Here is a 12,966-nt window from a genome sequence, read left to right as displayed (position 1 = left end):
CTCACATCAAAATGTGTCCCTGTACCCCCCTTACTATGACGTCATCGTATTGCAATTTTGATTATTTGAATTCTCAGTTCAAATTGAAGGTTTAAAATAAACTATGAATTAGGTCAGGTGGCACGCAGCCCAAGTTTGGCCTGTAATTATAATAATAAAACTAGAATGGGGCACTTGGTAGATTGTAAAACCACGACTTAAGTAAAATTGAGTTATATATCTCAATTTGTTCCAAAGTTATAGTCAATTTCTTACGTTTTGAGTTACATTAACCTCTCAAAAGTTGTTTGTCTCTTACTTTGACTATGTATAACCTATGTACTATGTATGATCAAAATCAACTTGTAAGTTTTTTGTTTAATCTTGGTGTCTAACAAACAAATAGAAGGAAAGAAAAAAATCTCCGTCCAAATTCCATAACTATATTTTAAATATATATTTTTTCTCAATGTTTTATATAAATACAAATATTTTTATACTCTTTGATTCGTATTTACGCGTTACGGGTTATTTTTTTTAGGAATATTTTCGGCAACTTGAATTTTGTTTCGAGGAGATTTTGCCAAAAGACATATCACCACCTTTTTATGTTTTCAATTATATCACTAGGAGAAGAAGAAAAAGATGGTTTTAATGATGGTATAATTAATAAATAATTGTAAAAAAGAAATAGTGAATGAGTTTCTAATAATATCCAGAGAAGCACAAACTCCAATCATGCAACCTGTTATAGTGAAACACATTATTTTTGATAAGAAATTCTTGTAGATTGACTCATATAAACTGTGAAGCTATAATATTTGTAGTAGTAGTAATTTTATTGCAACATCACGTGGTATTTTAAGCATCTCTTACATTTTAGGATAATATTTGAAATCCCAAGAAATAATGAATCGACTGAATGTATACAATTCAAAATCTAAAAAGAAGAGGGATGACTAATTGATGCAGCAAAATATCTTCGAGGCAAGATTACCTATAACCATATTTACAAGTACAAATTGGATGAAATAGGTTTAAAAAATTTAACAAAATTTAAATGGATGTTATCATTATGATCATTCACCTTTATTTATTATATAATTAAACACATTTTATTATAGAGGGTTTATTTACCCATATGTTCGCCAACGGAGATAATATAGAGAAAAAAGTACATAAATTAAAAATTCAATGGAGACTCATAGAATATTTAATGTTAAAAGCCTTTTAAAATCTCAAAGTAAAAGTACAAAAAAAGTTTGTCGTTGGAACTAATTCCATGCATTTTCTTATGCTAGTAACTTTGCCTCTTTCAGCATGCAAACTATAAATGAAAGAAGAACGTAAGTGACTCTTAAAAATTCTCGTAAGACAGGTAATTTCCTCCTTAGAAAAGACATTGACTGTATTATGTAATTATACAGTGCAAACATATCATGAAAGCCAAAAAATCCAATTATTATATGTTAAAAAAACCTTATCATATATAATTAATGCAATGATTATTATACTAAATACTAATGAAGTGATTACATAGAGTGATTCTCAACTATTTTCTAGAGGAGATTGTTGTAACTAGGTACGTATTTATATTTTGTCATTGGAGAAACTATTACTTTGGATTATCATTGTTCATGATTATCTATAGGGGACAATGATATCCCAAAAATAAGTAAAGTAATGGCATGAAAAATGCATTTCAGCAAAGTAAAGCATTTGCATATTCAAAATATACAAGTCATGAAAAAAGGTCTGACAGACAAAAAAATTTATCTGAAAATAAAAAATGATTTTTTTGAATCTTTAAATGATTTATGTATTTAAATTTTGATATCCAGTTTAATTGCGTTCGAATTGGACGCAAAATCCATCTAATCAAGAATATATATATTCTTAATGATGAAAAAAATAAACTTATTAAAATTAAATCACTAAACATATCATCTGAAATGGGTAAACCCGTCACCCATTCTTATAATTGGAGGTTGATTATATTTAATTGAAATGATGCACAGGGTTATACAAGGTTGATTTTACAAGACATTTATTTATCTCTCTTGTGACACCTGTTAGATCACTAAAATTTTGATGTGAAAGTTAATGACCATTGTCATAGAAATTTTCCAAAACGGCGAGTGCTTTAACGATTACACGTTCCAAATTTATTCGAATGGGTTTCCTGTTGCATCTACATGAATATATTATTTCCTGCATTTTGAGGATGACCTTTATGTTAAGATCAGTATACGTGGAAACTTTTTATCAATTTTTAAGGTCCTGACTTGTAAATTGTCACTTATTTTTTGTTTACACATGAGTAGTAAACGTTAAATTTTATCACATTCTTCGAGAAGGTGTATTGACATTTTTAGTTTCTTGTCCAAACATGTGCCATTTCTACTCTCATCTTGATGATTTGACTTTTTAGTATAAATTGATGAGATAGCGATACAAATACGGTGCCGTTTTTGGTCAAGAGCTATAAAAGAAGAGGTTGATGTGCCCAAACGTAAAGTATCTGTGAAAAAGCATTGTTTAATGACATCATCATTGATATCTTCTAGTGGTATTATCATCAATTTTTCTCTACTATCTAGTACATTTAAACATCAAATAATGATAACAATATTTAGAATATTAATGCAGCCTTAATAAATAAATGATAGCAAACTATGTTCGAGCTTAATATATACTTAAAGTTATACTAAATGGGCTCAATCTGTCAACTGTAATCAAAGTGAAATTTATGATTTGGCGAAGGCTTTTCTAAATTGTGCAAAATTATTTAAGTCCAATATATTAGAGATGGACTAAAAAAGATATAATGAATTTTAACCAAATGATGTACTGATAAAACTCTTTATCTATTGAATTAAATATAATCCCTTAGGTGGATTCTTTTTTTTCTTTTTCTTTTTTGAGACAAACGCATGATACAGGAAATCAATTGCGAGTGAAACTTTTAATGGAGCTTGAAATAAACTTTTAGAATTTATGAGAAAATATTATTTTTCTTCTGCGTTAGTTCATATATAAACAATAATTACTTATCCTTCAAATTAGGTCATTTTTTAAAAATTACGAATAATGTCATAAGTGGTTTGTGTTTGGAACCTACATCCTTATTTTACTAAGGTGAGAAAAAATTCAAAAACTTAGGTTTTCTTTATTTCCCTTTGCTCAGGAAGGGCTGCAATATATTTTCAAAAAATTATCGTTGTGAACCGTCATGAACTTGTTAAAAACAATTATTAAAAAAGTGAATGTTATGTACGCACAAAATAAAATATATAATGAACTAAAAGAGCAACGCATTAGCTGAATGATACAAGTGGACAACAGAATCGAAGAAGACTTTCTATACCTAACACATTGCAACATCATTTTCGCCCACCGGCTAAAACCAAAGTTAATAATTGTTATTTAAGCCATTGAATATAAAATCATCCATTAGAATTTTTCATCGAAGTAGATTTGAACTTTAAAGCCTTTTTTAAAGTATAATTTCTATTCAAAGCCATATTTTTAAATAAAAACACTATATGAAGGAAAATTTAAATAAAATAACAATTAATTCAAAACATTTAAGCATTCAAAAGATAAATAATTAATTAAGGTATCTTGAATACACTTACTACAAAAAGTGTCTTATCTTACACAAATCCAGTAAAATGAAGGATCATTTGTAAAAGCTAATAGTTTTATCATACTTTTTTCTTCAATTCGATCACATTATAGCTAAAACTATTTTTGAGCATTTGATTTTGTATATGTATGTGATGTCTAGTTATATTTTTTCCTTCAGTTTACATAATTATTGTGTATATAAACCTTTTTCTATTTCTTTTTATTATTATTTGATCCATTTTTATTCTACTTCCTATTTTACCAAATAAATTATATATATATTTATTTTACTCTTGGTAAATAAAAAGTTGAATGTGACATCACATCACTATTTGAAATATATGTAAGTAATAAAAAAGTTCTCATGAATTTCTTATTCTTTATTTTTTTAGGAGAAAAATATTAAGTTTTTTTTGACTTCTCAATTAAATAAAACACACAGGGAATATTCAAGGTAATTATTTAAGTATATATGTGTTCTTTAATACCACAAGGAATCATACTACCTTTTTTTATTCTAATGAAATAGTTGTTTATTTGAAAAAATCACAAAATTATTCCTTCTCTCCTGAGAATACAAAGTTAATAATTGGAACATAATGATAAAACAGCAAGGAAAATTGTGCTCATTTGCAATCCATTCATATCTCAAGTCAAAATTATGACATTTACTCCTAAATTTGTAAAAAATATGACCTCCAGCTAGTGTAAAACTTTTTGAAGTACAACTTCGGTCTGAAAGTAAAATTTGCTTTACTAAAAAAACATGAAAAGAGATTTTTTTTTATAAAACATGACACGTGATGTAAATCTTTTACCGTGCAGTTTCTTTGTTATTGGCAATATGAACAGTGTTATTTATCATCTGAAGCAGTTCTCTTGAGGAAGGATAATCTAATATAATGTATTAAAATGTTTGAGCTCATAAATGACGGAGAGTAACGCTGAGCATATTTTGGGGACTATTAAGTGCAAGTCCATGTTGAGGATAGACACCGGGTGAAGTCTTGCCTATGTTGTTACGAGATATGAAGTGTTTTTATTGTTTATTTTCTTCCTTTCATAGCTGTTTTTATTTATTTAAACATGATGACAGCTAAGCTGCTTACCTTCAAAAAAAAAAAAAATTGTCATTGTTATTTTTCAGTTTTTTTTAAGCATAAGGACAGGCAAAATATTTTTTGCTACAAATGTTTTTGCTAGATACAGAGTAGGATTTTTGTGCATTTCCTTCATCTAACAGGAGTATGTAGCTAATCTTATGAATCCAACAGGTAATATTACACGCATAGGTAATTATTGATTATTTCCTACATTGATTAACTGCTTGCAGCTAATTTAATTTACCCTAATCACTACTGGGCTGCTTTCCTCATAAAGATTCTTCAATTTACTGGATTACAAAGTTAATTGCCTGTTTATTTTTTAAAATAATTAAAATGTTTACAACTTTAGTTATAAGAGTGACTTTTTGGAGTCAGAGTAAAATTGAGTATTGATATTGTATTAATTCATATCGATGTATTTTTTAGATTTTGTGTGGGATATGTGTTTATTTATTTCCTTTGTCAGTTGCTTGGAACTCTGGTCTCATGAAACGTCATGATAACTTAATTGATCTCCTCATAAACACTATTAAAAAACCCATGGCAACTATCTCATTTTTAGATTTTTGTTTATCATAGCATCATTTCATATATAATAGTACTTTTTAAACTTCTTTAATAGGAAATGTTTGTTTTTTTCTTCCAGAAACGAAATGAACAAAAATTATAAGGAATAACTTAATTATTAAGTGATAAAAAAACTCTTCATGACAGAAGGCTTCTCTAGTATGTATTAATGACATCATTCACGTTTGATTAATGAGAAGTTATATATAACTTCTATTAGGCTAATTATAACGAATATTTGATATAACTACACCATCAAAAGAAACATGATTCTAATACTCGCAACCCAAAAAAAAAACTCAATCCATTTTCAAAATAAATTATTAGTAATACCTTTTAAGTAAGAGAGCGAACTTAAAAATACAATGTTAACCAAATAATTATTTATTTTTAAACATAGATAAAAGTTGTTCTTTTATTTTTTGCACGAACGCCAACTTCTTTTGCGTTAATAACAACTATGTATTTCAGAAGGATTTGTGTACTTGATATTAATCTGTGACATTGCGTAAATGACTGATTTTATTGTCTCTGAGTATTTTTTTTTCATTTTTCTCTTTGTTCTTTTATAACTCAATTCCATAACTTATTTTTATTTTACCAAAATATAATAATGTATGATAAATTTAAAAGTTAAATGGATTTACTCCGTTAAATATTGGAATAAATATGCGTTTGAAATCAAAGAGAAGCTTATGCTTAGTGACTAACGCTATTTAAGACAATCAAATAATAAAAATGATAAAATACAAAGGCAAAAGATTATAATATTCATTTTCACTAATGTTGAAATATATTTCTTACATAAAAACCATTGGTTGTATTAATATTATGAAAACCATAAATAATTTAACTAACCTACCATTTTAATAACTAAACAATTCATGAAGTATAGTATGAAGATTGATGATAATTTACATGCATTACTTCTCTAGAAACCATTAAATCTAATCACAATTATGTCAATTAATCAAACCTCTCATTTCCCTTTTAAATCATCTTTAAATTAGGCTACATAAATTCGTCGATTGTGAAGATAATAGCTTAGTTTCACTGCGTTGTCTTTTTTTATTAATAGGACTAATGTTTAGGTTAGACCAGTGTAAAATTTCTATAGAATGTACCATATAACTACTAATTAGTTGATTATTTGAAATATAAATTCTTGGTTAAATAAAATTTTGTTTCGCTTATACCAATAAATGTTTTTATTTTCCGTGACCGGTAAATTAATTCCCTATCTTTTCATTCCTAGTAATTTCATCCCGCTTTTAAGAGGGATATTTAGTGACATCATTGGTATGTTTATAAAGGAATTAGTTGTTTTTGTTTAGGGTCTTTGAGGGAGACCTGGGCAGTCGGCAGTCGGCACTGGAGATGAGTGATGCCATGGGATGGAGGTGAATGATTTATGGTGTTTATAAATTAGAAATGACGTCTTGATAAATCTTTAATAGTGAGTAGAGATGTAATCCCGATCCGTGGAATATATAAATACCTTTCAAAATAGAATTAAATCCCGCCATTATTCTTCTTCTTCTTCTATTTCTCATGGTACAAACACCATAAATCATTCATATCCGTGCCCACCCGTCACTAATTATTGATGACTCATCACTCATTTCCAATGCCGATTGCTAACTACCCTGCCCTCCCCCCTCTACAGCCCTAAACAAAAACTACTAAGTAGTTTAGAAACATAAACTGTATCAGGTCACTAAATATCCATCTTCAAAGTGAGAATGAAATATCCAAGGATGCATTTTAGAGGGAATGAATTTACATGGAAAAAAATTTACTGGCTGTAAAATTACCAGGAATGGAAAAAAGGGAATTAATTTACTAGGAATGAAATCATCTAGCACCATTATTTTCTACTATTATTTATCAATTAGCAATACTGAATCAACAGCTAAAGTACCTACGAGACGTGGCCTATTGCTTTGATCTTTCCCCCCTAATTGAAATGAAAATACACAAATTACAATATCTGAGTCTACAAGTTGAGTAATATGCCAAAAAGTAACTTTAAATGTATGTATGGCTAATAATTTACCTTTACGTTTATTAAATAATAGAAATTGCTTGTAAAAATAATAACCTGTACATAAATTTCAATTGTTTATAACAGAAGTTTAATTTCTTTTTGGTTATTTATCAAAGATTACTTCAAATTGTTTACATTATTATCCTCTTCTATTATTTATCTTTATTTAACATGAAAAAAAAATATTGAAATGTGTAAAAATAAAACAAAGTAGCAATTCTGGGTATTTATAATAACATCAATACTTGCTTCTTCCAATCTAAAAGAATGTTACATTATGATAAATTAGGGCAGTTTATAATGTGACCATAAGATACTATTTGAGTAACCAGTGAGTTAATCAAATTTGACTGAATTGAGTGAAATTTGTGTTCGTTTACAAAAAAATCTTTCTAACTTTTCATAAAAAAATAAACATATATTCAACTTGAGAGCCAATGAGGTAATAAAAAATAATTTCAGAATGTATAAAAAGACGTAACTTTGTGCAATGTATATAGAATCATATACAAGGAGCAACGTACGAAATGAATTTAATCATGCAGGCGTTTATGTCAACTTATATTAAAGAAAAAGAGAAAAAAATAGCAGGAAGTACTTTCAATAATTTAAAAATAAATAAATGAGGTATAACAATGAACTACAGTTCTCCCTGGCTCATCAAATCATATTATTATTATTTTTTTTTTCAAATCCGTTATAATTATTTTTTTTTCAAATCCGTTATTACTATTTTTTATTCTTGAGGAGGGAATATCTATGTATTGAGTAAGTAGCTACATGTGAGTGTGTGCATGAACAACAGAAGGTAACACAATGGGTTTGATGGAGTGTTATCTTTTATGTTATTACAGCAAATTTTGTATTTTGTCGACTACTAATAATTCCAGACTATGCCGGGTACTAATGCTGATATATAATAAATATTAAATAAAAGTATTCAAATTTATAATAAATATTAAATAAAAGTATTCAAATTTATAATAAATATTAATTAAAAGTATTCAAATTTATAATAAATATTAAATAAAAGTATTCAAATTTATAATAAATATTAAATAAAACTATTCAAATTTATAATAAATATTAAATAAAAGTATTCAAATTTATAATAAATATAAAAATGAGCAGTTAAACATAACTTTCTTTAAAGATTAAAACTGTTTTCACGCCCAAAGGGTCATAAGTGTATTATAATTCCCTCAGAAAACAGGATAATCTAGAATTTTTTCATAAGTTTTAATAATGATTCTGGATATAACAAAAAATAGAATACAACAAAAAATACTTTAATATACCTTATGTGTTTGAAAGGTATAAAATATCAAAGTTGAATTAATAGAAAAAATTTGCAAGTTGTAAATAACCCATATATTAAGTTAAGCAATTTTCATATTTCACTTAGTTTCAACGATAAATAAAATTAATTATGATAATAATTTTATATTTCTCTTTCAGAGTGATTCATGTTCAATGTATAAGGATAAAATCATTGTTCAACATATCCTAAACTCCAAGAAAGCATGACCTACACGCCACTTTCCTTCCTATTTTTTCTCTTCCTCTTGTCCTTATCTTATTCTGGTGGATCCGATGCAGATGATTGGACCAAGTGCAGTCCAGGATGCTCTTGTTCCTGGGTTAATGGAAAGCGTACAGCAAATTGTGAATCTCAAGAATTTACATCCCTTCCAATATTTCATTTCCCGGATAAGATCCAAGTTCTTGTCTTGAACCATAATTATCTTCATTCTCTCAAAAAGAAGGCATTTGAGTCTGTGGGACTCATTAATTTGCAAAAAGTATATTTGCAAAACTGTTCCATTGCCTACTTGGATCCAACTGCCTTCTCTGGTCTTGTTATCATGATTGAATTGGATCTGAGTTGGAATAGAATTACTTCCCTTGTTGCGGGTACTTTTACAGGAAACATACGGATACGAAAGCTACGTCTAAACCATAATCCTCTCCGAAATCTAGATTCCTATGTATTTCCTCCAATACCACATCTTCGCATTCTAGATATATCGCATTGCAAGCTCACTCAGCTTAATTCCCAAACATTCTACTCCCTGTCTTCTGCAGTTGAAGTAATTCATCTGAACGATAACAATTTCCGATTCATCAACCGAAGCGTGTTTAGCACTCTGCAAGGCCGATTAAAGAGTCTGACACTGGAAAGGAATCCATGGCACTGTGATTGTCGTCTTCAAGAGTTTTGGACATGGTTGATGGCCAATAACTTATTTTCACTCCCTACATCATGCTTTGAGCCCAAAAAACTCAAAGGTATTACATGGAATGAGCTAAAAATCGATTCCTTGGCTTGTTCACCTCGAGTCAAAATTTTTAATCCCATGATAACAGTTTCGTCAGGACAAACGGCTGTTCTACCGTGTCTTGTGGATAAAAATCCAAATGCAAAAATATATTGGGTTCGTTCTGGAAAAATTATTATGAATAACTCACTTGGCCCGTTAAACGAAGGCCGAATGGGGGAGAGGCAATTTTATACTCTTCAAATGGGTCCAGCAACTACAAGGTTAAAGCTCATTTCAATCCATTTAGAGCCCTCCAATAAAGAAAGGGCTATAAATACTTGGTTAAATTTAACAATACGAAATGTCCAGCACTCTGGAGCAGGAGAGTATACCTGTGTGGCCAAGAACGAGGGTGGTTCTGATGAAGGGAATGTAACTTTGGTATATAGTGAGTCAGTGATGTCGTATTTGGATCATCCTGAGATTTCAATTCTTCTCGTGACTGGGATTGCTACCGGATTGGTCATGTTTTTCCTTGTTGGAGGGATAGTTTTCGTCGTTCTCATGGAACGGCGGAAGAGAAGACAAAATAGTTTAATCCTTCTCCGCGGTCGTCAGTCCATCACTTCCTACTCTGTGGGAATAGATAAAAGAAGAGGTTCAGGTACAAAAGAAGTTCAATCAGAAAAGACACGGAGCATCATCGGCCAGGTAAACAAATCTCTTTTGGAGGAAGAAGAAGAAGAAGATGTGGAGATCATGGAACGGATAGAACTCAAGGAATTGAACAAGGACTCAAAGTTGTATCACCAAAGGCCTCCAGAAGAGGATGAGCTAATCATTTCCAAACCTAGCTCAGCAACATCCAGTTCTTCCCAGTATCAAGACGACTCAGGCTGTGGAGATAGTCAAACTACATGCAGTGGAATGAGTTATGTTCAGCCTCCACCAGATATCTTAGACAATGCATTTTATCCCTCCAGGCCTCCTGTTCATAAGAAACAACGTGATAACAATGACGCAGAGAAGCAAAGGCTCTTTTATAAGGGTGAGGCCAGCAGTAATGGTGGAGTAGGAGATAAGCGAAACACTGCACATTCTCTTTGCTCCATTAATAATAATAAAGGACCCATTATACTTCATTTGTACGGACATGAAACGAGCCAGAGAGGAGATCAAAACTATAATAGTCGAAGCAATTTGTTATTCCATGAATATGAGTCCCGGAGGGATTTGTTGGAAGCTCTTGTCAAGGACAAAAATGATACTATTGTTTAATAATTTTATTAAGGAGTACCCTAATCGGACTTGATATTACTAAATTTATATATATTGTTATAATGTTAATAAACTAAAAAATAATGTATTTTACAAAAGTGTAATAAAACACATCCTTATTGTGTAAATCTCTATTGTCTAATAATGAGAAACTGGCCATGGGTCATTCTCAAGGTGCATCTTACTTTTGAAACTTTTTACTTTAAACTCTGTAGTAACTAAACTATAAATGACCATTTTTTTTATAAGGACACGTTGAGCTTTAGTACACATACTAGTTGCTACATTTTTATTTATTCGATCAAATAGTGACACAGTTCAAAGATAATAATGTACTCTCTTAATTGAATCCTCAACATAAAGACTGACCGACAAATTTGGCTAAATTAATATATATATATGAACTATTCTGTCCTTTTTTAAATATAAAATGCTATGCGTAGCTTCTCAGGCTCGTTGCTACATAAATCATTCGATAGATTAAGTAGTCACACTAAGATAGTAGGCTCACCTTCAAAAATGAGTCCTCCACCGAAAGATAGATAGTAAAAAAATATTTACTTGTAATTGGTAATTATTCAATTTCATATTTAAGAAAACCTTAAAACAAAATTACTTGGCCATTACCAAACTTAAAAATATATATTATGTACAAGGTGGAGCCACCATATATTTTATTTTTAAATAAATAAAAGAAGTCATTTACTTTTTATGCCCTCCCAATTTAATTTTGAATTTGAATTTACAGATACTAAGAATTTATTTATTTATTAATCTTTGAGCTTAAATAACACATGTTCATTTTGTTTACTTATTTCTTATATTCAGTAGTCACCCAGTTCTAAAATATTATTTAATCAGTCAAAAATGATTCCTCCGCAGACCAACAAACTTTGCTTTATAATAAAGATAAACATATATTTAATAATATTTAAAAAAATAATCTATATAAATTAAAAAATGGAACAACGTAGCTCAAAGGACAAAGCGCTCGGGAGAAATTATTATCTTGAACTCAATGTGCATAGGTTCGACACACGGCCGTTCCTCTGAACTTCAAAGAAGATTTTTAGATCAGATGGAGTAACTGTAATAGTTTAATGCTTACTTATAATTAATCAGTTAAAAAAATGAATAGAAATAGGCTGTATTTCATTTGTAATTGTAATAATAATATCTGTACAGCAAAAAATTGTAAACGTTCCTTCCATATTTACAATTAGTTTAATCGATATTCAGAGGTAAGAATGATTTTAATTTGACTATCATTTAAATCACAATGTAAAACTTAAGATCAAAGCTTATAGTATAATAAATATCATGAAAGTATGTCCATAAATCGACAGTTTGGTTTCGTAGAATCAGGTGAAGATCTGACACTGCCAAAAACGGCCCAAACCTGAATTTCCAGAGGAAATTTCACAGTGAAGTGGGTTTCACATCTCCCTTATCTCTTAGCCAAACCCGATCTGTTTGTGGATTTGGCACACGAAATAGCTCTAATAAACTTTCATGACTGAAGAGGATACATTTCCAGTCATCTGCAGTCCAGTGTATCCGCTCACGACAGAACTGAAGTCGATCCTTCCTTTGGTGTTCTGAAAGTTAGTGGTGCAGACGAGGTTTGTATGGCAAAGCATTCAAAGAAAACCTTAGGTAGTTGTGGACAGATAACTTGGATATTGGGTAGCCCTTTGAAGTCAATCTTGCTGCAAGTTTCCTTGTGGGTAGCATCTTTTTGGTCAAAGAATTTAAAATCACTAGTTTGGGAACTTTACTATTTTGAACTTCCTTCCTCGACCCTTTTGATTTACAAGGGCTTGTCCATCCTTCCTTTTCTTACGCTAATTATCAATGGTCCTTAGAAGAATTTGTAAGCTTTGAGCAACGTCTCTCTGGCTTGATCCACCCTCTATCGTGCCAACAGCCTTGGCCCTGGTCTCCAAAGAGTGCCCTCTCACCATTTCGAATATTTAATTTCAACTAACATGCTGTTGTATTTTCTGACCCCTTTTATACTGATGTATGATGCAATCATTGAAAATATTGGCATCCGAAAAAATTGGATATTGCCTAATGATTGTATCAACCAAATTTC

General features: G+C 29.9%; 1 protein-coding gene across 1 annotated transcript in view; it reads left to right on the top strand.

Moving 5' to 3' along the window:
- LOC121114169 (uncharacterized) overlaps window positions 1-10,996 on the top strand; it is a 270,674-nt gene extending 259,678 nt beyond the window's left edge. Inside the window, exon 3 of the mRNA XM_040708039.2 lies at window positions 8,788-10,996. Within this exon, the coding sequence (XP_040563973.1) occupies window positions 8,853-10,868 (2,016 nt within the window). The 5' untranslated portion in view covers window positions 8,788-8,852 and the 3' untranslated portion in view covers window positions 10,869-10,996. The remainder of the gene's footprint in view (window positions 1-8,787) is intronic.
- The last annotated feature ends 1,970 nt before the right edge of the window (window positions 10,997-12,966 follow it).

This window comes from Lepeophtheirus salmonis, chromosome 3, assembly GCF_016086655.4.
Source record: "Lepeophtheirus salmonis chromosome 3, UVic_Lsal_1.4, whole genome shotgun sequence".
Lineage (NCBI taxonomy): Eukaryota > Metazoa > Arthropoda > Copepoda > Siphonostomatoida > Caligidae > Lepeophtheirus > Lepeophtheirus salmonis.
Note: the sequence above shows the minus strand (reverse complement) of the source record. Positions and strands in the feature narration are given on the sequence as shown.